At 35.6% G+C, this 27,534-nt stretch overlaps 1 protein-coding gene across 1 annotated transcript in view; it reads right to left on the reverse strand.

The window, feature by feature from the left end:
• Nucleotides 1–27,534, reverse strand: part of LOC132708587 (protein trachealess) — a 110,027-nt gene that overhangs the window by 80,018 nt on the left and 2,475 nt on the right. Inside the window, exon 2 of the mRNA XM_060680983.1 lies at nt 6,237–6,269. Coding sequence (XP_060536966.1) covers nt 6,237–6,269 — 33 coding nt within the window. The remainder of the gene's footprint in view (nt 1–6,236; nt 6,270–27,534) is intronic.

Here is a 27,534-nt window from a genome sequence, read left to right on the forward strand (position 1 = left end):
GATTTGAACGGTTCGGAGGCCGAAAGGGCCGACGGTCTTCGGCTGCCAACGGACGATAATATCATATGGACCACCATTCAATCGATTCTCGAAACAAATACAACTCCATATACGTCACTAACCTTCAGCAATCTGCAACTGCCTATTATGGCCTAATTGGTTTTGAGAATCAACATTGATTTTCCGAACTGTTATTTATTGCATTTAATAAACGAACCTTTAATTGGCCGGAGGCGGGAAAAGGGACCGCCATTTTCTACTTAGAACCCTCAGTGTCTAGGAAAATAATGTACTGGGTGTCTAAACGAGGTATAATACAAAGGGCCTCAGATTTAAATGTTCATTTTGAAATTGTTACTTATCAGTTCTGCTTAAAGTTAAAAACGCATCAGCTGCTTGACAAACATAAAAATTGCATAACATAAAATTCATATTAAAATAATAAAATAAATGCTGAAAATGATCGAAAAAAATATTAGTAATTAACGTCAATTATACCACAATTTAATAACCTAATCTAAATTAAAAATCAAATTAACCTTTTTATAATAATAGTGTTGAAAACAAGCCAACAATTAAATATAAATTTAAAATAATTTAAAAATAAATATAAACTTCAAAGTCAAAATATTAATGTCAATTGTTTCATATTTATTCTTTGTTGATCCATTGAAAATATCACTAGGGTTTGTAAATATTTTTATATAAAATATTTAATTTATTTATTATTTGCATGTATGTAAAATTGTTCAGAAATGTTTACGTTTAAGGTGACTTCGAAAATTTGTAAATTAAAAATCAAACAAAATCTAAGGACGTTATTTTGATCTTAGTATTATTCAAATATAAGTTTCCCTATACTTCAAGTAAGGAAGTATTTTCTCGATATTTACAAATAAAGTTCTTTTTTGTTATAAATTTATTTTTAAGTTGATCTTGCTAAATAATTCTAACCAAGACACAGTTTTTTTTAATTAATTTCACCATTTTCTATCAAATCGAATATCATATTTTTAAATTCGACTAACTTGCAGACATATATTTATAAGATCATTTCTTCGCGTTTTGATATAAGCAACGTTAACCTAGAAACGATAGCTATTTTAGGACACCCCGTATCTCGTGTTCTTTGGAAAAAGTAGTAATAATGTATAAGATTTCTTCTAGTTTGAAGGTAAGCAAGGTTAATATGCAAACTATAACTATTGTGGCACGCCCCGTATATTGTTTTCTCGGGACGCGAAAAAAACTTTTAATAGAGGATTGCGACGGAATGTCATCAAATATGACATCGGACATTCCAAACCGCTCGCGTGCTGTTTATGAGATATTTAACTGCCCTATAAATCAACACCCTACCGAAAACGCGTGTAATTAAGGGCGCAGTCAATTTAGCACCGCAAGGCGAGCGAAAAAGGCCCCGTCACGTTTCTGTACGTCCGAAAACGCGAAAGGAAGACGACACAACCCCCGTGCATCGGAATCCGACGAGGAAGCTCTCTCGGATGTTCTTCGTGGCTAATTAAACGCCTAAATGTCGGATTATGTGTGGTCTAACTTTTATGGGGATATGTATGAAGGGATTAAGTTACGTGATCGTTAAGACAACCCCCGTGCCGCGGGACGACATAAATAGATGTCATTTTCCGCAGACGCCAATGTACCCGATTAATAAATCAAACACCAAATAAATACTTAAATTATTCAGCTGTACATAAACAGCTGGGCATGGGAGGGAAAACGGTAAACAAAATCGCGCCCTATTTGAAAAGAGTTAATTTTTAGAGGTCCTGTACATCATGAATTTGAATAATTGACCACAGTGCTCACGATGAGGTAAAATTACAAAAGTGCTAATGATAGCAAAAATTGTCATGATTTGTTAGCAAAATTTACCAATAGAATTAAATTATCGAGGAAACAATATATACTTTTTTAAATTTAAATTAATTTATAAATAAAATGAGCTTTTATGTACTTTTTTTTTTAATTTGGCAGTTCTTAAATAAGTCCGCAATAATTATATTAATTTACCAGTTTTAAGTATCCAGTAGTTTACACGCGAATAAATTATTGTTGTTCATTCATAAGGTGGAAGTTATTTTTAAAACAGGTTGTTGAGTTAATTTTTCTTGCCCGACAACCCGAGGCTAATACGCGATAGACGTAACACACACCCAGAGAATACAGTAGTAGTAGACGACGTCGATATCAATAACATACTACCTGCGAAGTCGATCGAGAAATTAAACTCTTTCCTTGCCCGCGGCCATACTCTATATCGCGTCCTTTATTTTTTACCCGTTTGTTCGCATGGTACGTTATTTCGATAATTTCGATTTTTTTTTAAGTTGTGCGGCGTAGTTAAATTAATACGAAAAAAAAAAAATCAGGAAATTAATGAGTTTAAAAATTTATAGTAACTTTCGATACCATTTTTGCACATTTTGCAATGTCTTATGACTAGGAGCTCTGTAAGTGGTAGTTATTTTACAAATCCTGTCTGGGATGTCTTAATTTACAGCAAAATGCTAAATAAAAGGATGGAAATAAACAATAAGGCTCTTTTGAGGCTAAATATCATCCTCTCTAAACATAACATACTTAAAAAACGGCCTCAATAGAATGACTGTGGCAGTGATAAATAGGGGACCATATGATTAAACCAAAATCCAACTTAGATCCCACATAGGAGTATTACAACAGTTTAAATATTAAAAAGGGTCTAGAGGCGCTGACCACCAACTGATCAAAATGTGGGCTCACTTACTGTAGTAAGTTTGTTCAAGGTGAAGCTGTTTATGAAGTAGTTGAAATGAAGTGGATTTTAGAAATAGCGTAATGAGTATATTAGCCAGATATCGCTGACTGACGTCACCAATGCTGTTTTGTAGGGATTAATAATCAGCGACAGTGTCAATGCGGTTAAGATTATCACGCGTAAAATAGTGCAAAACGAAACCCAAAATGATGTTTTCTGAGCGACAACGATATGTGACGGTTGTTGAAAATGTATTAACAGCTTTCAAAATCTGGGTTGGTTAGTCAATAAAAATGCATTTGTCGCATTCCTATCTAATTTTTTTTCGAGTAAACTTTCGTCACGCGAGCGAGGAACATGGGGAAAGATTCCAAAGGTCCAGATGGAATGGAATAATGATGGGTGATTATGTGTGTAATATTGTGTGTGTTTGAATATTGTGTGATTGCGGCTAATATAAATAAATATAAATATACTTCAATTTAATTTATAGTTGAGTTGTTATAAATGAAAAATAGATGACTCACTAACTAGGTACCTTACTTAACGTGGTATCGTGATATCTTAACAAAAAATGTATCTATATATTCAAAATCTATCATCGCAAATGTTACGCTTCATATGTGAAAATCCTAGTAAATCTAAATCGCTCAAAAAAGCAAAAATTGACAATAAACATTGTTTGTTTGTTACTTGGTTATAGTGGTAGAAGTATTAGACATTTATTCAGTGATACCAACGTTGCCAAAGAAACTTTGGTCAGGAAAAATAGCAATGTGTCTAAATATTTTAAAAAATTTTAGAAAATATATAATTTTTGGTATTTATTCATGCGGGTTATAAAAAACATTTGTTGTGAGTAAAAATTTCTACAGAAACCATGTAATGGTATATTTGGAATGAGAAGGTGATTTTTCATAGAATGAATGGTCTGACATTTTTGACAGTTATGTTTATTTTTATGTATTACATAAGTTAATAGTTTAAGTAAACAAAAATACCTGGCAGAGTGAAAATAAATCGAATTATTCGTTTTTGTTGAACAAGAATTCCGTCCGAGTATACTGATTAGTAGTATACATTTAAGAGAAAAGGCATAATATAGCAATAGTTTCTTTTAATCCATAGCCTATTTGATTGGACCACCTTAATTGATAGTCAATTTCTGTACCTAAAAATTTTGTATGCGATTTTTTAGTTATATCATTTTGGTCCATTTTGACACTTATGAATTGGCCTGTGAATTCAACTACTACAGTTTTTTTAAGGGTGTTTTCTGTGCACTAGGTATGAAATTTTTATATAGCGGTAAGAAGTTAGCAATAGTGCCGGCTCGTATTTGATCACGCCGTATATCGAAAACCGAAAGCGTATACCCCGAAAATCGCGAGAAAGAAGAGAGAGTACGACGATCATTGTCCGTATTTTCGCGGTATTGTCAACCAGAGATAGACGAGAGCAATATTTATCGATGGTCAACGGGCGGGCAGAATGTGACGGGTGTCCGCCACAGGCCGACTTGCGTTTCCACATTCTCGACATACGTGGTTTTAATGATTCGAGATCCTAATACTAAGTCCGCGTATGCTCGGCGGCCGCGTTCGACATTTTTCAGCTTTTTGTTTCAACGGGCGAGATAAAACTCAACCGACGACCGGACTAACTTCGGATTCCGGCATTTTGCGATATATATTTTTTTAATATGGAAAACTAGCGATAGAGAAAAAAAAGGAAGGGAGCCGACGTTGGCATCGATTGCCTCAATCGAATCCCGGATGGCCCCTTCTATTTTCAGCCAAATTACCCGACAAAACTCTCATCGTAGCCGCGACCGGCAATCATGTTCAGTAATTTCATAACAGGTTTGGATTTAACGTTGATAGACTCTCCTTTCGGAGCGCTAGCTAATCGACTCTTCGGATAATTTATAACCGCCTTGTTTTATTTTGCCACCCTCATTAGTTGCCGCGCATCGGCTCTAAAACAGAAATAAACCATTGACGTACGTCATTTTTTATTGCCACCACCCGGGCACCGCACCACAGTTCTTTTTGTCTCCTTTATACTCGGGCATCACCTTGTATGATCTTTCAAATGAAGTGAAACGAATAAAAATGGTGAAACTGTTTAAAAACAAAACTAAGGAGATACCTACTTGAAAGAAAAGCATAATATTGTGTGTCGGAATACGTAGGTGATAAAATTTTTTTGTTAAAAAGTTTCCACGGATGTTGATACGTTAAAAACGTTATGAAAAATAAATTATTTTCAATTGTCTATGAGAAACTCCCAACAAAGCTATGGACTAAGGATCATTGTTGGTTAGTTTGTGAAGTTGGAAATCTTCAATATGTTCTGTCAAGTGCTATATTAAGAGCTTATTTTTGCCGAAGTTCCTTCTCTCTATGTCGTCTTCCTTACGTAATATGGAGACGATAGCTACATCGATCACTGTGGATTTTAGTAGTGGTTGTGTAATGCAATTGTAACCTCGCTGAACAAGTGATCCTCTTTCAAAGGCGAAATCTAAAGTAGGAGAGACCTCAGCGGAAGTGTTCGTAGTTGAAGTAGGAGTTTTTTGCGAACTTCACAGTACTGCGGCATTTTGCTATCACCATTTCACTTTCGAAAAGTCGACTTTCTTACAAATAATAAGCAAAAGCACAAGACACACGTGAAATCGTTTTTTTACATGACTTTGTCATGTTGTATAAGTTTATATTACAAATTATTTCTTGTACACTAGTCATGTGTATTTGTTTTCAGACTACCAGTCACTATTTCATGGTTGTATTTATTGTTCTTTTTAATCTTCAATTTAAATTCGACAAAATCCTTCATGTTTGATTTCGATGGTCTGCTAAATCCTAACTTCTTCCAATCAGCATCGGTAATTTCAAAATTGGCACTCGAACGGATAAAATACATTTTTGATTTCTTTGGGCAGTATTTTTGTATCACTCCGGCGAAGTTCGTGTCGAATCTGGTTAATTTATGTCGCTTCCTAAAATGGAACTGTATATATAACTCCGAAACAATAGTCGGTTTTTTCTCAACAAAAACTCCTCTTTTGTCAGTCGACCATCTGCGAGCCTCTCAACTCGAGTTGCGCGCGTTACGTTTCCATGAAATTTCCAAGTGGAAAATAAATGCGGAAATTTTCGTAACGGGAAGTTTGGGTGGCGGTATAAATTTCGTCGCGAGCAGCGATTTTGAAAAACACGCGGAATGCGCGGTCCGAAAAATAAGAATTAGCCGCCGCAATCCGAAAAAGCATCGGACGTCGAGCGATCCCGCTCCGTCTTGTGTGTGACAAAATAAAAACTCGATCGACCAGTGTCTCGAATTGATTTAAAACTTGGCCTCGAGAAGAACTTACACTATCACCAGTAGACCCATTTCTTACGTTTGCAGATAAATCTTTAACTGTTGGCGTATTTTCAGCCGTCATTTTTTTTTTAAATCGAAAACTTACCTGTCAGTCCAGCATAGCGTGTCGTCCCGGTATCTGCAACCAAAATTTTAATTATTAATGATTGTTTATCAAAAACGTCTAATTTAGATTGGAATAATATGTGAAGGTACTAACTTTATTTATATAGTACTCTAGTCTAGCAGAAAATAAGGTAACAGTTTGGTGTCATACAATTTTTTTAATGAATCTGCTTATAATGCGAAGTATGTTCGGTTACAGAGGCCTATACGTACAATTTTTAAATAATATATAATCATACATAATCGTCCAGCTGAAGCTTGTTCCCCGTTTAAAGTAGCTCCGATAGATAATGAAGAAAGCCAGTTCGGACCAATCCCTACCTCATTCCCGTGTAATTTTCCGACATTTTATTTAATAAACTACCAATAACTCGTCTCAGCACGCGGTGTTTTTATGGCGTATACGATTATGCAAAAATAAATTGTTGATTTTTTTTTTTGAAAAAAAAAAAAAAGGCGCGTTTATTTTTGTCTTTACGACACTGTCGAGGATGCAACCACCTGTATATTTTATCCGTACGGCGAACAATAACAGTGGCAGTGAGCAACGGCAGCAAAACAACTTAACTTTTCCAACATGGAATAAACTGCTTTTTACACGAAATACGTAGTTGCAGCTGGTTATTGCGGAAAAAGTTTTCGAGTAGTGCCGACAATCAGGGGTTAGTTCATAGAAGCCCGGCCAATGGTTCTGACCAGACATGACCATTTTAGCGCAACGTGATTAAGACTCTCCCAGTGTGTGCAGTCGGTTGTTCTTTTCTTTTTTTTTCGTTTTGTTTTTCGATAGACGATTTCGATTTACGGCAGTTTGCTTGGACACGAGCATGGAAAAAAGTTCTCAATAGATGTCTCGTTTTGTCGCGAATTCGTTAAAAACGTTGGTTTTTTGAAATTTGAAATTTCAGGCGGTATCTCTCGTTGTTGGTATAAGTTCACTTTATTTTTTTGTAAGACTTGATATTAATTAAACCATCATCATGGTTTGCTGCTATTAACTTATGGTCCACAACGTCGTTATAGTTATCCCTAGTTTTCAGACATACTTTAGACCAATTAAACTTTTTCCAACAGTTCAACACTTCTATATCTTCTTCCTTTTTAAACATGCTTCAAAACAGAGATCCCAAGTATACTCTATTCTCTTTTTGATCGGCAACTATCGATTTTAGTTATACTTTTTATAAAACTTTTGGATTCCTGCTGCGTCGGTTTTTGCTGAGTCGAAATTGCTGACGTTTCGCCAATCATCCTGTTGGCTTCTTCAGAGCTTGACTGAAACTGTTTAAGCGTAGTCGGTAATGATTAAACTTTCCTCCAGACTGTGTCGTGAACATTTTTGGGAATATATTTTTAAAATGACACGCAGAACTGTGTGCACTATAGATAGCAGTTCTAAACACCTTTCTCGGACTATTCTGGGTCAGTTCCGGATATAACATGCAAAGTATAAACATTCGCTTGAATATAGAAATGGAAATATAGACAATCAATTTGAAGAACCAACAGAGCAACTACAAGATTACTAGAATAAAGTTAACAACTCGCTATTTATCCTTAAAACTAAGATTATTATTATCTCAATCTCTTCACGGGCCTCCTCAAAATCAGCATCGATAATATCATGCCAGTGCCCAGGTTGGTTAAGGTCCCATTAAATTAATTTATTAGTCAAGAAACACACATACAAAAAGTAAAAAAAGAGATTCGTTTACATTTGAATGTCTTGGAGCTATCTTGGTGATAAATGTCAATATATTCTGTTGACAGGAAAAATGATTCTATTGATGTTAGCTTGAAACTCGATGAAACTGTTGCGATGTTGCTTTTCTTTGCAAAGTTGTAAATAATCTTGTAGATTCTTCTTTTTGTATAAATTACTTGGCTTCAACGCTAGTCCATTTCTATGGATTACCGGCGAACAACGCAGTAGAAGGACACCACTAGTCAAAAACGGAAATGCAGTTGAAGTTCGACAAATATTTAATATTTTGGCACACGGGAGCAACCAACACAGATAGGAAATCTTACCAGCTCAAGACTTACCCGTAAAACCAAGATTTGGACTGGTTCCGGTCTCCTGTATGATTTGGAAGATATTAATTTGAGTAAGGCACTGGAGAAGAAATATGGATATCGAGTTTTTATTAAAAAATTGCAGACAGGAATGCTTTGGCTTTGGAAAGTTTGAATAGCCATGCGGATCAGCAAGTTCCCGAGGAGAAGCTGATTTCAAGGAGAAGAATCTAAGGATTTCGGATAGGCCGTCCTGTATAGCGGTTCGCCGTTTACTTTAAACGGATCGGCTTAAAAACTTTTAACTTGTTGATTGTATTGACGGACAACGTTCAGTATATATGCGGCTGGTCACGGGCACAATGTAATTTTTATACCGGCCGTCTCGTTTATTCAAAGCATGCGATAAATAAATTTTAGTTCACAATGAGACTTTGCGGAGACCGACGTATTTCTTTCTTCTCCTTTGATTTCCAAACCGTCCCGTCTCTATTTCGCGTTCAATCCGCGCAGCGCGACGGCACAAAAATTTCGCGCCCTAAAAGGAAAACGTAATAAAGGCACTGGAAATGGGCCGTTTAAGTTGGTTTTTGCTGTCGCCATAACGACAAACGTCCGTCTATCACTGGCATTTTGTCTACGCCGGCATACACGGTTCGATGGCGTCGACGAAGTTCTAATTTCGGGGAGTAATGATAATTTCTTAAGCGTCGATAAGGGAAAAATTTGCCGATCGAAGTGTCGATTGTTTGCGCTGCGCAATTTCCCATCGGGTGACGTGTATGCGGAAATTGCTGCCAATCCCGGGGGAAGCGGGCCGTATAGGGCACGGGGCTCGATGCGCGATTAGATATCACACAAAAGGAGTTCCAGGCAGATTTAATAAAGTAGGTGCCTCTGCGATTGTCCGATACGTGTATTACTCGATCCGGCCTCGATACCTTTTTATTTGTCGACTTTGTACAGAACCGTATCTTAATAAATAAGAAATCGGCCATCATATTTGGAAAACTAAAAATGCCCTATCAACTTGCAATTAGTGTTCATTGAAAAAAAATCTGGAAATGAAAAACCTGTATTTTTGCAATGTGGAAATAGAAATGAAAGAAAGGATTTGGATTTTTGCCACAGAATGTTGCCAAATTTCAATGACTTGTAATATATTATTGTATGATGTTGATAGTCAACTGGACAAAGCAAACTATCCATGTTAATTGGATGTCAACCTCCACCTCTTCTAGTATTTGCTATCAACTGAAATAAAATACATCGAAGAAGGTTATGATTTCGTATTTAACAGAAAACCTATTAGTGACCATCTCCACAAGTTGTTATGTGTTCGAAATATGGTTGTTGTGAAAGTTGGTTAAGGTCTTTCATTAGTACAGCGTTTTTGAATTAAATATTAATATTAAACAAAAAAAAAAACAAGAAACCAGGCTCTAGAAATCGACTACTACTATTACGTAATAGAATTTCAAAAGTGATGCCCGTTAGAAATGACGAAATAAAAGAGCAAATGGGTATAACTGCCTCCAATTTTGGATACCGTCGAAAGTAAATTGTCCACTTGGTATTGGCATTTCCAGAGAACGGAACAGAATAGATACCCGAAAAAAATCTGGAAACCAATAACCCGTATTTTTGGAATGTGGGAATAGAAATGAAAGAAAGGATTTGGGTTTTAGCGACAGAATGTTCAATGGATGCCGATAATTTTGTGCCAATTGCCACAATGTGTTATTGTATGATATTGATAGTCAAATGACCAAAGCAAACTATCCTTGTTAATTGGATTACAACGGAGAGCCTTATTTTATGATCCAACCTGTACCTGTTCTAGTATTTGCTATCAACTCAAGTAAAATATAAACAAGAAGATTACGACTTCGTATATAACTAAAAGCCTATTAGTGGCCACACCCACAAGTTGTTTGGTGTAAAATTGGTTAAGGTACTCCATTATTATAGCGTTTCTGGATTAAATATTAATCTTAAGCCAAAAAAAAGTAACGAACCATTGTCGGCTCTACAAATCCACTACTACTTTTACGGAATAGGTAATGGAATTTCAAAGGCGATGCACGTTAGAAACGACGAAATAAAAGAGCGAAAGGGTATAACTGCCTTCATTCTGGATACCATCGAAAGTAGAATGTCCACTTGGAACAGAATAGATGGCTAAAAAAATTATGTAATTAGGTTCCTCCAGAAAGAAAGAGAAGAGGAAGAAAACCACCGAAACCCTGACAAGATGATGACAGGTAGACGTTAGCAAGAAGTTTAAACGAAGGAGAATGGTGGAATCGTCGTATACCAACTCCCATATATACAAGCAAAAAATTTCCCTGTTTGTTAATAGAAGATTCTCAAGAATACTTCTATTTTTTTTTTCTTATTTGGCAATTTGGCATCACAATTTTTATTTCCAATCGTTTCAAGATGAGGCAAAAAAAACAATCTGGCGGGGGTCGGTACGTATCTGGTTTCCACATTCCACTCCATTGATATGCATAGACTAGAGTCGGAATTCTTTTGGCAGAGGCTTGACGATCATCGGTCCTGTTGCGCCCTTCTCAGTCGCTTTTCCTATTTATTATTTCCCGATCGTCAGCTACGGAGAAAGCTTTTCCGGGGCCACGTTGCCGTACTGACCGAAAACGAAATTATTAAGCGACAAGTCAAGTCCTAATTTACAAAGTTTTTTTCGGCGCGTTGTAAACCCGAACCAGCCGAAACACATCGGTTCAAAAATGCGTAATTCCTCGTTGATATTTAACGCGTCAATTCCATGAAAATATTTCACGATTCGGAAACGTGGTAACGCCGCGTAGAAAATGTTCCGGGAGAGCCCATTATATCCGGTCGAACGACCATATTCACTTTCATCGTCGGTTGGTTAGGTTTTCTCTTTTTTGGTTTCTCAAGGGCCACTCGAAGTGGTCCAAACATTATTTTTGCACTTTATCACGTACCCTCGCGTGCTGGGGAGAAATTCGAGTCGGGTTACCCGCGTCGATTGTTTTAAAACGACCGGGAACGTCCCCTGGCGGCTGTCTAGGCTAGGTGGGTTTTTCTCTCAAGTTTTAGATAGCGTAAACTGCCCATGACTTAAAGTTATTCAAAGTACACCATTTACTGTTACTACTACCTTTTCTCTCATTTCTTTTCGTAGTAATTTTCGTCTCGTAGTAGTACTTGATGCGGAATACGTACAAAGAGGCATCACACAACAACAACAGAAGAGATCATCGAATCAACAATCCGACTCGAAACTCGAGATCAGATCAATAATTCAGGAGCTGAGGAGCAGAATATTTCGCTGCTACATCGTCCCAGTTCTTTTGTGTGAATGCAGCCACATAAATAACATTACATAACTTAACAGGACAATGAACAAAAAATAGATTCATATATATTCAGTATATAGCACAGAACAATATTAACAAAGCCCCACACCAAGTCATGATCTCTTACTCTATAATAGCCTCAAAACTTCTAATTTTTTTTGTTGAACATATATCTCGTTTAAAAGTTTCGTTATAAACTTTTACGTGGGGAGAGTTTTTGTAGTTTTGAGATTACTCGCACTCCGGGTGACATGCAGACAAGGATCCAAACTTTCAGAGCTGCGATCTCTCGACCATAGCCATTTAGGGCCAGAAGGGAGAGCGTCATGAGAAGAGGAGTTTGAAAAACTTAAACTATTCGAAAACTTAATTATATTTGTTTTCGTTCCATTGCCTTAGACATCAGTGAACCTGTGCCGGTGGCGGTATTGAAATCTAATAACCCAAACTGTTTCGATGATTACATATTTTTTGCGATGGGACATTAGCTAACAAATCGAGTAGCCCATTTAGCGAGCTTTGGGGGCAGGAGTTTTAAAAATAACTCGGCACTGTAGGCGATAAGTGTAATTTATGTGTCAGTTAATATAAAAGTCGCCCCCTGATATATTCTTCAGCGACGGTGGCGGCTAGACTTTTCTTAATTCCGAAGCGTGATATATATATGTATATAGAGTGAGGGAATTTGTCAATCGAAATATTTGGCGTGTAACAGGCGGTGTCACGCTTTAAATTTTCCGTCATTTGGCCCTAAATGGGAATTTTCTTATAATAAAGCCTACTTTACATGCTCGTTCCGAGGGTAGGCGACGCTGAAAAGGCCCTATTTTTCCCTTCGGAAAGTATTATATTTTAAGGCGCGAAACGGCGCGTTTCACAATGGGATCGCGGGAGAAGAAAAAGTCGGCCCAACCTGGGGGGAGCGGGAAACACCCTTATTACAAATCCCTTTGCGTTCCGGTCATTTACCACCCAATAAAAAAAGTTAATTCGTTTTTTTTTTATTTTAAAGCGCGCGCTTCTATTATACAGGGTGAGCAGAAAATACGAATCGGCCGGTCAATGATTTTGCGTGAAAATTTTGGGTCTGTTATGCAGTTTGTTAACTTCTTTCCTTAGTTAAGAACAACTCAATATTTTTCACTTTCTAATACTTGGAATTCTTTTAAAGTTGTGAATTTATCCTCAAACTACCTAATTTTTATCAAAAACTGTTTTGTAATTTTTAATTAAAATAAAAATGCATTTTCATAAATAGAAAATATACAGCGTGGGTCCAAACAGTCTCCGACGATCAAAAAATGGATTTAAGTTGCACATTTCCGTCATAGTTTTACAAAACTGTAGTCTGCAGTAGGGACCATCTCCGTTAAGCTTTTATTATCATTGTGTCTATAAATTTTTTCTCTCTCTTTGTGGATCTTTTAATAGGTGTTTCTGGATATTTCGCGTTAAACAACCTTTTTCTTGAGTGCTCGTTCTGTGCCTATATCCAATAAAAATTTAAATTTAAAATCTCTGAGTTTCATTTACATAATGACAATGTGAGTTGATTTCAAAATTAAATTTCTGTTTATACTGTATACATTATGTGTAAAATTATGTTCAATTTAAAAAAGGAACTTGGTATCGACATCTACTTTTTGACCCATCCTGTATATTCTATGTTTACTACAAAAACTGCGCAAGACAAAATTTATTGTACATGTTATTTAATAATGGTCATGAATGATGTACATTACTTCAAAAACTACAATCTACTACATCGGGAAAATTTAGGTGGTTGTAAGGTATAGAACAACCTTTTTTTCTGCCAATATACCGTTTTAATTTACGAAATTTACCTAATTATGCCTGTGAAGTTTCAAATATGAAAAACAACTAGGGAATTAATTAATAAAATAGTATATTTTTTAAATTTAATAAACGAGTGAGATAAAAAAATTACCGAACGTGTTGCATACTATACTTTTTCTACGGCCCTTAGTTTTTGCGTAAATTTTCGCAAAACACGAATACATTCACTGACATGACCGTCAGAATTGACAAACGTCAAAATTCATAGCGTGGGAAATATCTCCGAAAACAGCCGATCGCTCCCAATTCCGTGCGGTAGAATCCCGGAAATGTCCGAAGTGGCTCGGACGTGGTAAAACCGTCTATACGGAATTTAGTCGTAGACAACAAAGATAACTTAAAAAGGCTTTCAAAAAGAAACAGAGATAGTGGACACTGTAAAAACAAGGAAGCTTGCTTGCCTGGGTCATGTTATCTGCAAACCAGTACCACATGCAATTTTTTTACGAAACTTCTGGATTCCTCCTGCGTCGGTTTCTGCCGAGTCGAACTTGCTGACGTTTCGTCAATCATCCTGTTGGCTTCTCCAATTTCAGTCAAGCTCCGAAGAAGCCAAGAGGATGATTGGCGAAACGTCAGCAAGTTCGATTTAACAAAAACCGACGCAGGAGGAATCCGGAAGTTTCGTAAAAAGTAAAAAGCAGTACCACGTGCTACAATTAATAATACGAGCCATTCAAGAAGACGCCGAACAGCATAAGAGAGTACATCAACAGAATTATTTCGAGCAGCATCATCAAAAGTAAGAATCGTCAGGATCTATGAGGAGAATTTTCTTCGTATAGTGAAAAATAGCAATTTCGTTTTTATTTGGCGCGATCGCGTAATTTCCCGCACTTTGTTATTGTAATGTGGTTAAAATAATTCACCGGCCGTTATTCATCCATAAAGCGAGTTTTACCTTTTTGGTTAACCCAAGCGTCAAATTGTATTTAAATTGTCACAAAAATTACAAAGTCTCGGCTAATGTAAAAACCGGCTCTTTCTTCTGGTTCGCGTTCGAATCGTTTTAAGCGGATTAATTACATTACGGTTTGCGGGATAGTTTTTGGGTTTTGCGGGCTAAAAGGTGTCGCCCGAGGGGGTGGAGAGACGCGCGAACCGATTCACAATAGCGGCGGTCCCGCAAAGCATGCAAAGGGGGTGAACGATTCGTGAAAGGCGTGTTGTCATGTAACGGACATAAAGCAGCGTCCCGAAAGTGTAACATGTGTCCCGAAGTGGTGCTCGCCGTAAAGTTGTCGGCGGGGCATATGTCGGTAACGGTCCCTACACAAGCCGAATTGCTGATGAGCGACCTCCCGATCTTCTAATCACAATGTAATGAGCCCGATTCCCGAGATGCCACGCGGTAAAGCTATGCTCTTCAATTGTTTCGCAAATTGTTCAATCGGCTTGGTGGTCGTTTCGTCGGAATTTTTGAAATTTTTATAAATTAAATGTTGTTAAATGTTAAATGTGAAGGTAATGTCTGACACCGAGATGTCCAATTTTGTCACAAATTCCCGACATCAAAATATCTCCGAAAATATCCGATTACTCCCCAACCCGTGCGGTAAAATCCCGGAAACGTCCGAAGCGGCTCGGATTCGTGGGTAACGAAACTGACGTGTTGAAGTTACGCGTCCCGCACGCTAGATCGTTGTGTAGTTAAGTATTTTACGGACCGGAGTAGAAAAACTAATAATATTGTCAAAGACGATAGTAGTATTGACTTCCTTAGTGCTAATTTACGAGCCTATAAAAAAATATATATTTCACGAAGACTGCTCTTGGGGTATTCATCGGCTTTGTTATTTGCCTTTAGCGTTTTTTGTTTTCGTCCGTCTACCGTAATAATTTTTAATGCTTCTAATTCATGTTGTTCTATCTTCTCTTGATTGATTAATTGATCCGATGAGTAATTTTGCTTGTATAATTAAATAAATATATGGTGATACAGAAGGGACATATGGAAGTATAATAGCGGTATATAGGGGTACGGAACAAGTAAAGTCTGTTCATAGATATAATATCGTGATCATCATTTCTTGTATTTTTTTCTATGCTGTCGCAACTTCATTACTTAAAAATATTGTTTTTAGGAGCCCTGAGCGCAGAGGCACAAGGGTTTCAGAATAAACGTTTGAATTATATCGTAGAGATTTTTGAAGAAATTCATCTCCCAAAAATACTTTGCAAAATATATTTAATAGCTTTGTTATATTGTCAAATATAATAACTTTCCTTGAAAATTCGAGAAGAAAAGACAAATAAGGATAACAGTCAGCAAGTAATAAAAATTTTAGTCTAAAAGTTCTGAACCAAACAGTAACGAGAGCGAGTCAGATCTGCCAGAATAACATCCAGGATGTTCAGAAGATACAATGACGATAATGAATATGAAGATTCTATGTAAAATAATATTTTTAATTTTATTTTTTTACTTTTATTATAATTATAGTTGACTAGTAGATAAGTTCTCAAATACGCTGCACGCTGTATGAGTGTGTAAATTATTATTTGAAATTAGCCGTTGAAAATATTTCCATGAATTATGTACAGGGTGTCTGAAATAAGCGGCACTCTATCATCAGAAATATTGAACCAAGGTTGCCTAGTCCTATTTATATTTCTAATTAATCACATTTTTATGTATGGCTTTGAACACTATCAATTTTTCTTAAATAAAACAACCTGAAAATTGTCCTTCAAGTCGTATAAATCTAATTTTTTTTGTTTAGACAGTGGAAAGGTTGTAAGTTTCCAACTTTGTCAACCTATAAAATCTAAAGCTTTGGATTTTAGTGAGAATCACTAATACGCAGGGTATATTTGATTAAAATAAAAAGCTGATCGTGGTCAAAGCCAAATAAATACCCTCTTTGCATAAAAATATAGGAAAGACAAAACATTACTCTGAATAATCCTCGTTCACCGCGTAAGGGGATGGGGCCTCTCTGAACATCCACCATCTTAATGATATAAACTGATAACAGTTTATGCCATGTTTTGCGTCATTTCTGAGCTTTCTGTGCCACTGTGCGATGGTCGGTGATATAATTGAAAAGGAACTTACTTTACCATTCAAATTTTCACTCTCCTCAATAACGTCAACTGTAAATGTATTGTAAATTCATCGCCAATTAGTAGTAGCTTTCAAATTTATATTTTTTTTTCACTTCTTTTGCAATCCCCAGTGCATTTCGCTTTTTTTTTTTCATGATAAGCAGTTTAACAGGTTTTCTTTGAGTGGTTTGCGGGTGTATGTATGTCGGGTCGGAATTTGAAATGGTTGCGAAGTCGACGTCGACGTTAATTATTACAGTGACATCGAATCTTTTCTCGCTTGGTATAGAGAAAAGCGAGAAAAGACACAAACGCTATTAATGTAGCTTCTGGGAGCTTGCGTGCGCTAACCATACCACCTTTGACAACAATAATCAGCACCCGTTATTAATGTGGAGCAGCAAACATTATTTAAACGTCCTTTAATTGAAATCTCATGTTCCATCGACCCGCGCCGCCTCTGTGGCCCTTGTAAGCCTCTTTTTTTAATTAATTAAATAATGGAGCGGCTATAAAATATAATCGAATCGGTTGCCCGATGAAAATGGACATTATTCGGTCGTATTTTTAAATAGCCATGCAACACCGGCCGGTTGTTTATTCCGAGCCGAAATGATATGTTGCTATTTAAACGGTTTTAGTGGTACAGTAGTATTATAAGTAGTAAACTTATAATATAAAAATAAGTGTAAGGGAAATTGACAGCCCGGAAATTTATCGAATATTTTCCACGGTAAACACTTTCCGTAAAGAGTTATTACGTCTGAAAAAAGATTTAACTATTACTAGACGCTTGAATATATAGAGATCATAAATCAACGCGGATCGACACACGCGATGACGATGAGGTTCACCTGTTAAAAATGTATGACCGTCCATCGCAGAAGCGAGAACGATCACGCGAAGTGATTCCGGAGAAAATATCGTCTGACACCAATTAGTACTAATGGACTTTATCTAGCTAGTATCTCGCTACACGGCTACTGCTTCTTAGTAGTAATGGTGGTTAATATTAGGTCGTCGATTTTTTTATCAATCGCATCGGGTCGTCTTTTTTTCTAGCAAAATTAAGGATTTCTTGTTTAAATAAAACGGTTGTGACCGTGACATTTGTTGCTTTCATATCTCATCTTCTATTCTAAGTAAAGTATATACATATACAAAGTGTTTCAAAACAAATGCGAAAAACGCAAAGCCAAGTATTAGATAGAACAATAAAATATTACCATTACTATTAGTATTAGTTTTACTAACTTACGCATTGACATTGAAAAAATTAAATTTCTGTTTTTCTAGAAACTTTTTGTCGCTTAACATTTTTTTTTATAAAACTTACACTTTTCAAATAAAAAAATCAAACGTAAAGCATTTGATATCTCTTTGTAGAAGAGCTTGGACGAACCCTCTGAGGTATAGGTGTGGCATTCCTTTTAACAATTTTATGGTTAATTTAGACACTTTTGTCTCCTGCAATTTTTTTTCCGAATAAAACAAACAACATCTAAAACAATGCATCAAAAAAAATTAGGTAAATAAAATAAAAAAATTTTTGATACTAATATGCCCGGAATATTGTATTTGTGCATGTATTTTCGTTTTTGATTAATTGTTGAGGTTTGTAAATATGATGCTTAATTTTTAATTCATTTTAGTGGCTGAACCGTGATCAGTTAACATATTTCGGCTCCTTTTTTGCAGTGCAAGTTGTTATTACTGTCCCGATATTTATTTATAACTTTACAATTTACATAGTACATATAATTAGAAAAAGAATTACATGAACATTTAATAAGAAACAAGAAAAGAGAAACAAAAAACAGGAAATTAAAGTATCATATCAAATCAATATGTAAATATTAAGTTGGGCTTTTCTTTCAACACGAGGCAGGAGTTAATAAATGAAGCAAATTTCTCAAATAACATTTTCTGGAACATTCAGAAAGAAGGGAGCAATAAAGAAATAAAATAAAATCAAAATCAAAACTCTTTTTAATACGAAAAAGAAGCTGGAACCTCGAGAACCCTGTAAATCGTATAAATCCGTAACAAAAGAAGTTTCATAAACAGGGTTTTGCGTTTTTTAGATTTACCAATGAGGCACACATTTCTCGATGTGTATTAATTACTGTGGAGTATTTTACGTGAAAATCAACTTCATCCGTATCACATATAGCGAGTTCAGGACTTAATGCCTCAAGACGGTACCCAAAGAGTGCAGTTTTGTACGAGGCTTTTACAGCAGAACTTCCACAATGAAAATTTTAGTAAATTAATTCTATTAACTTTTACTCGCAATGGGATAGTCGACAGTTTGTGTTAACTAACTAGTTTAGATGTTGATTTTTATCAGCTTTCCCTCAGGTTGTTATTTGATTTCTTTTTCCATATTAAAAAGAAGACGCTCTGTATAAAAGACTCACGGATTTTAAATTGTTGAAATTTTTTGAAACTCGCATTATAACCCGTAAGTTTCGGTACGATTTATTAACTATTGTTTCAATGTGTTTATAAATAAAACATTAGCCGCGGTATGATACGAAAAATGGCACGATGTCGGATACGCGGGAGAGAGTTACTTTTAATCTAATTGTTTGAGATGAAAAATTGTATGGGCTTTTAAAGCACCCCAAAACACACAGAATGGGCGCAGAGCGTAGAACAAACGCTGAATACGAAATTTTAAATGGTGCAGCGTCGGGGTACGGTCCATCACTGTCAACTTAGGAGACAGTTCAACATGATTTATGGCACGTACACGGCAAATCTAAACGTAATATCCAATTTGTATACTACAAATATATAATACCGAGAACAATGCACGCAGTTTATGAAAAAGTCTCCCGATTATTATTACGTTTGACTACGTAGTTTAGGTATATCTAGGGAAGGTTGATTGGGAACCAGATTTAAAGTTGCGTTTGTTTGTTTTATTAAGGAGAACCTAATGAAATGTAAACAGAAATTGATTAAAGAATTTAAAGGGAGCCAAGATGCAAACTTGAAGGTGTTGCGCCCTTAGTCCTTTTAAGAGCCGCCCAAGGCTAAACATCGCTACGTAATTTGAATTTCATTGTAACGTCTTGAAAATCGTTTTTTTTTTTTTATTATACCGGACGCCACGTAAACAAATGCAGTAACCTCTGTTTAAAAAAATTACTTTACTCATTGTAATAATTAATTCAACTTTAATTTCACGGTCGGCTAGAAATTTACGTTCCAACACTACCGAGTGCACGGGGATTATATATAATTATTGCTGAGACCGAATGACCCCTCGTAACGTTGTGAACTCCAAAAACGCCACCGAAAAAGCGTGCCGACCTAGATATGACCATTTGGGTATGGTCTGTTCATAGATATAAGAAAGTGACCAATTTGTTTTGAATGGGATTATCCGAGGGTGGCCATTAACATACAATGCAACAAAGTTTCGGAATTTAAATTCAGGTAAAATTGTGGTCCGTAATAGAAAATAATTTTATACATACCTGTGTTTAATATTCTTTGGTTTGGTATACTACTTAGGTTAAGTTTATTAGTAATCATTCTTATTTCGTGTGTAACACAGCGTGTGTTGAATCGTGTGCGAATTATTCAAAATATGCGAGTCTAGTGTATCACAGGAGATGCTCCCGCCCAAATGTAGAAAACACTATTATATTGAGACTAAGGAAGTTATAAACAATGTTTATTTGACTCTCATTAAACGTGGTGCCAGCAAGCAAGCGTCTTTTGAAGAAACGGCCACATTGACGAAAATTCCAACATCAACTGTATGGAAAATTGTGAATAATCCCATTTCACGCTGACATTTTCTCGAGTGTAGATGAAAGTGATCAAGATAATACGGCTTAAAATTTAGCAGCTATAGGAGGAACAAAGCGTGCCTACATTAGATATCTTAATTAGGAGGCTTGAAAAAGAAGAAACCGGTGTTAAATGTGGCAGAACTACCTTATGGAAGTGTATTCAACACATGGATTTTAGATTTAAAAAAATTGACAAAAGGCAAGTTTTAATGGAATCTTTTAGAATTCGGAAATGGGGACTGGAATATCTAGAAAAAATTTGGATGAAACGTGGTTCGACACTTATGATACCCCGGAAAACGCGCCATCAAAAAGAGGTAAAAGAATAACTATTTTGCATGCTGACTCTAAGAATGATTGGATTCCAAATGGACTTTCTCTGTCTGCGAAAAATATTAAAGATTCTTGTCTGGATGACCATGGCCACCGCTGATTTATTTGAAAGTTGGTTTAAAAACAAACTAGTTCCAAACATTCCTCCTAATAGCATCATTGTAATGGACAATGCAGGTTGTCACAGTAGACAGTTGACTAAAATCCTTTCCCCATGTGACACAAAAGCAACAATCCAAAACTACATTTGTAATAACGACATTTATTTTCACGAAGATTATGCCAAAAAGCCATGAATTGAGGTTGAGGGCATACAGTTCTAAGGCTTCCTTCCACCTTACCACTATATATTTAATCCCATTGAACATGTTTGGCACCAAATGAAATCTGCCATTTGTCGTAACATTGTTTTTCCCCGTGTTGACTCCAATGTCCTCAAACTTATAGGAACCGAAGTTTTTAACATCCTTCCACAAAGTTGGGCAAATTCTGTTGAACATATTGAAAAAGCAGAACAATCGTATATCCATATTGCAAATCATATAGAACAAATAATCATTAGAACAGGCGATTATAGCGATAGTGATACTGATATATTATGTGAATAATTTTAAGTAATTTTAGTAGGTAATAAAAATAATTTGTAATTTTATTTTAGATTTAAACATAAATATATAAATATTGTTTAGTATCTTTCCTAACAAAACCCTGTTCGGCCATATTTCATTCTTACGGCTTGCCCGGGTCTTTCCTTAATTCGTATCAGTTAGTCACTTTCTTATGTCTATGAACAGATTTTATCCCGTCTTATCAGTACATGATAACTTCTTTCAACATCAAATTTCCAAAAATCAGCATCACACAATGGAAGATGTATGAAACGCCACTGAATGATATTACTTAATACGTTAAGCAGAACAACAATTTGAACAGTTTAACTGTAGATTTAGATTTACTTTTAGGTTATTTTTTTAAGAAATACAATATACAGTACCTTCACTAGAACAGCGATTTATGGTCTCATGTGTCAATTAGGGTTCATTTAACTCATTTCCCATACCCTTACCGATTTATTGGTTAAAGTATTAGTTTTTACTGCTCCTAAGCAACATAGTTGAAATGTGTTTGAATAGCACTGGGGTGGGACAGTTAACAATATACCGCTTGTGCACGAGGATAAACGGGGCACGGGTACAGGAAGAAAAGAAACTGCAATAAATGAACAATCACGATTTCATTCCACCCACGGGTAAGAAGAAATTGAGGAAAAGTTTGAAGGAAAAGAAACTTCCTTACGAAAAATCTCAAACCGGAAAATCATTCCCAGTGGGACGAAAGTTGTCTAATAGACCCTTGTATAGATTATTGATTGATTGAATGATTATTTGACATTTAACTGCCCTAGAACGATCCATATGCAAAATAAAGCTTTGTTTTCATCTTTCACTTTTTCCATAATATATTTCGCACAAGTATCTGATATTACTACGTGGGATATCCTGGACCGTTTTCAATTAATTTGTTATCATCGTAAATTTTGCGTTATTTAATAATTATTTGGTGGTGTTGGTAACTTGATAAAACTATTGAAAAAGACCTAGAGGCAACGATTACCCTGAGAATCGGTTCGTACGCGTCCGTCCCTCAAAGAAAATACATTTCGTATACAACTAATTAAATGGAATTAGTCAAAAAGAACAACTCTAATTACAACGTAGCAAACATGTCTGCTAAGAGGTCATTTGCTTACGAAAAAATGTCATGAGAACCCGCTATGTTGAGGCCGCGGCGCGTCACCTTTGACTTCGGCGTGTGTAGATGCGCAAACGATGAGATTTCTTGCCGGATGGTACCTTTTCGGCCTTCGGCTTTGAGCCGAGAGGCTGTTTGGAGCAAAACAAAAAAAAAACGATCGATTTGGTGCTTGTTCGTTAGTTGCGCGTTTGTCGACGTCGCCTGCCGGGATCGGTATATACAGGGTGACGCGAAAAAATGCGTCGATCCACTAATGATAGATTCTTTTTCTGAAAATACAAGAAAACTGGGTTAAATAGCCAAATTCACATGTTATTAAGTTCTGCAAAGGTTTGACTTAAACATAGATTTTCTAATCAGAAGAGGGAGAATTAAATAGCTAGGACATGTCTAATTAGTGAACTCATTAAAATGATGATGATGAAAAAGGCAGGGACGACATTATTATAGAGGCGTTGTTTACATGGCATTACATTTTACATTGTTACATTGCAGTTTTCATGTAAGTTTTGCAACCACCAGCAGAAAATAGAAGTGTTGCGTACTTTATTACCACCCCAATATTTATTCATGGATATTAAATACTAGGGATAATTTTTTCTCCCCTGTTGGAAACAATTCTAGTTTTTGAGGTATTGTACATTATTTATATAACTGAAAGTAACAAAAGATTCTAAAGTATAATGATTAGATCTACTTTAAGTTAATTTTAAAATCAGAGCAAAGACAGTTAAAATATATACAATACAAACAAGCTTGTCTTTATTATTTCATTTTTATAACAAAAATATTTCAAAAACTACAATTCGTTATCAAAAATAATCAAGACAGAAAACATTATGCAATGTAAGGAGTGCAACGCGCATCTTTTCTAATCACTCTGTATAGACATGAGCAAACTTACTGTTTGCCCAAATCAAATAGTACAATAGCCGCGACTAATAAAATCGAACTTGCGTATACGGCACCTGTTTCAACTGTACAGTTTTTTCCTTTACGACTCTTTGGGTCAACGTTGTTTGCAGTATACTTGCGGGATCCTTTTCGGGAAAACGAAAATGTTTAGATAACGTTATCAGAACGTTTTTGACCAAATGTTAAAAATTAAAAGTGTCACGGACAATTAAGAAACTTCATCGGCGCACAATGGGCCAGAAAGGGCTGGTATGGTATATTTTTACAAAAACATCTTAAATTATCCTTGTGCAACGTGCAAGTTAGCGCATATATTTAATACATTTGATGTATTGGAATAATTTGTCATTTATATAAAACAGGACATGCAAATTTGGTTGCCAAGGTTTTCCGACTTGGCCAGTAGAGCAAAAATGTTTTCAACGAAGCAGTATTGCTAGTTTTATCTAAAAGCCACAACTTCGTTGTAATTTTATATATAGGTTGCAGTCAAAGTGTACATTCCAGTCAATGTATACATTTACTAGCCAATGCATACATTCACTTCCCATTTTATCGGAATGAACACTTGTAACTAGTAACTGCAGTTACTAACCAACTGCAGTCAAAGCGTTAATTGATGAATTTCAAAATAAAATTTAGGTTAGTCTGTCTTATTCTTAAGAGCTCTAAGAATGACAAACTTTGTTAAGTGGTCCTGGTGTACCAATATAAATTTAAATTTATAAGCTGGCTGTGATTGGAAGTCAATTAAATCTACTTGATATCTTGAATTAAAATGAGAAAACACCATTGGCTTAACCACCAAAACCATCTAGATCGATAGAGCATCTCAGAAGGCCTAGACAACCCAATATTTTCCGCAAGAGAATTGTTAGTCAGGCATTTGTTTAGCACAGAATATTGCAGAAAAAAACGCTCCATGCAAAAGGTTGTGTGTTTTTCTTTATATTTAGCGAAGGTATAAATATTTGGGGGGGGCTTAAAAATCTCGTAAGGTGTTAACATTTTTTTTTAAATAGGCTCATGTATTTTTGATTCCGTTTTCTTCAGACCAATAAATTGTGAGATGTTGTAATTTTAAAAATAAAAATATTTCGTATTCTCAAGAAAACAAACAGAAAAGAAACAAGAAGACAAAACGGTTGGTTGCTTTAACATATAGTTTTACTTTAAAATTAGTCGAAGACGTTCTAATCATTAACTGTTTGGCATAAAAAAATTAACATTTGATTTCCTCATGCGTAATAACAGATATTGATAAAATGAGTACAGGTTCGGAGCTAAACACAAAATCCGATCGGGTACATTTACAGTACAATTATAGATATACTGCCCCTCTATATTCGGGAAATTCAGGATTTCTGTGTAAATAATTTTTACTAAAGCCGTTATTGCAAAATATTAAAAGTTTTAATACCCCCGTCTTAGATTATTATAGAAACAACTTCTGAGTATATTATTATAAATAAAAATAAATTAGAAATATGTAGTAAATAAACAAATAATAATGAATAAAGACAAAATAAAATAAATGTTTTATGTAATTTAGACCAATTTAACAATTTAATATGAGGTAATATGATATGATGAGGTTTTACTAAGTCCCAGGCTTTCTTAATTTTGGACCTTAAACCTTGAGCAATTTTGGGTAGTTTTGGCCGTATGGATGGTGCGCCACTTTGCTGAATAATAAATCTCTCTGCTGACAACATTCTTGAATTGTGTTTAGTAATTTTTGATACTTCTCTGCTTTAACTGTTCCATTTGTGTAATTCCAGTGTTCTTTACACCAAAATTATCGCTTTTTTTTCGCCTAAAACCCTTAAAATCAATTGACCTTTAAAGTTTTACTTTATAAAATTCAATACCACTCTTATGAACCCACTGTATGCAAATTTCTCTGCAATATTCATTCCATTCGGATGTCACGTCTCTATGAGTTCCCTCCTATAAATTGAAGGATTACATCTCTTTCTTTAAAGTTGCCTCATCTGGAGCCATTTTTCACAAACCAATTTTTAAATTATTTGTTTTTACACTTTACCATAATGAAGTACTTAGAAGTTGATTTTATAATACTCTAAGGCAAGGATATTAAAAGTTTTATTTTGCAATCATGGCTTTGGTAAAAAATCTTCAGACCAGAATCCTGAGATGAGCCGATATGCAATTGTTGGGCTCGTAAAGTAAAAGTCGGCATTTAACACAACTTAATTAAAAAAAAATGTATAAATGGTTGATACAGTTTTACAGTTTTACAGTTAAAACAAAATGCGTAAATTGATATTTTTTCCGCTTTTGTCTCAATGTGTGGCGCGCCTGCGCATAGCGGGGCGGTGGGGCGACAAACTGTTGCCCCGACAAATTAACTCCGATACTTTTGACTCGATGACTTTAACAAAGTGTCGGCGGGCACGAGGGGAATGGAGAATCCAGTGTTTTAAAATATAATCAGGCGAACGGTAGCGCCCCCATCGTTGCTTTACGACATGCTGCCGAAAAAAAATCATACTTGCAAATTTTCGATTGCGCCCTTCGCAGCCCGTAAAGACATTAGCCTCTTACATTTACACCCCTTGAACTTAAAAAACTCGACCGGACCCCCGCCCCGGCGCAAATAAAAATGCGTCGCACGGAATTATTTTAAGGGCAAATTACAGGGCGCGACCGTTTTGTAAGCCTTTAGTTTTCGCCGCTTTTTTTTTCTTCTTCTCTCGTTTCCCCCCACCCCACCCCCTCCGCGCCGTTCGATTCCGTGACTTTTCTCGGCGTTCGATGAGCGATAAATTTTAAATACCCGACAATCGGTTCGGGTTTATGGAACGCCGGGGAATAATGGTTTTAAGCGAATGTCATTTGAAAAATAACGGCGACCCTGGTCCCTTTTTAATTTAAATTTTACGCGATTAAAAAAAAATTAGAGCCCCCCTCCGAAATCGACAATCGCCGGCGAAATAACTAATCGATATCGTGATGAATATCTATCGTAAATACTTTTTTGAAATTGGAATTTGATATATTATGAGTTATTTCAGAAATAAAGCGGCACGTTCCATCCAGTTCTCTCTGCTCAATTTTTTACTGGCGTAGTAAATAAAGAAGTGCCGAAGAGAATGTGGCAAAAACAAACGTAACTAGTAAGACCTGTCAACGGGTATTAAGGGGTCTTCTGGAAATGGGAAGAAACTGCTAGTTTAAGCCAACATACGGGAGGTAAACATGAGAACTATTTTGCTGATGTGATAAAAATCTCCCGGCTGATCTAGTATGAATCACAACGAATAGAGAAGACTCCAACCCTATCGTGGGAAAACAAGAAAATATCGACTGGTTAACAACCAAAAATATTGAATTGAAAGATTACATATAGCACAAATATGGTTTTATTAAATATCGTGGAAGATATAGCAGAAAAACATAGTGTCACCACCATATCATTGCGAATTAAACTCTACGAAAGTGAAAGGATTGATAGCAACATTCAAAATGAAAAACTTTAGGTTACTGTATGAGCAATCCATTGAGGAAATGATATCTGGGAACTGGCGCGAAGCAGTGCAGCGTGTCATGAAAGTAGTGGAGCATTTTCAGTGTCAGTCAAAACCCATAAATTGATTTATACCCTGGTGGTACTATCTGCAAACATTGAAATTTGCTTAAATATTTGATGAGTCGATCTGTAACCCTTTTGCACATCATAAGGGTGTGAATTAATTTTGGACCCAATATGATAAAAAACTTTATTTTTATTGTACTTTTATTGCCACTTCGCTCTCATATATCGACAGTAACACCAAATTGATGAGTTTTGGCAAATTAAATTAAAATAATAAATAAATCAAAATGGACGTTTTAATAAAAAATTAGGTTATTTTAGAAAAGTTCAGTTTACCACGAATATGCCATTTCTTTTCACGCTTTCCATTTTTGGTACAAAAAAAAACAAACCAAATCAAATAAAAATTAATAATAAATAAATTTATTATTAATTTTTAAAATATTGCAGGAATTTAATGAAAACTTTGAGGAACTCATTAGTTGTAGTTAAAATATCCAAGTACCAGTTGTAAGTTGCAGCTTAACGTTTCTTACAATGGAAACTTATGGAATTGTAATATATTTTTTTAATTAGATCTGTTAAAAAATGAAGATATTGAAGTGAATCATGCACTAACTGAAATTAAAAATTGTT

Source organism: Cylas formicarius, unplaced genomic scaffold, assembly GCF_029955315.1.
Source record: "Cylas formicarius isolate icCylForm1 unplaced genomic scaffold, icCylForm1.1 PGA_scaffold_12__32_contigs__length_19106922, whole genome shotgun sequence".
NCBI classification, from domain to species: Eukaryota; Metazoa; Arthropoda; class Insecta; order Coleoptera; family Brentidae; genus Cylas; species Cylas formicarius.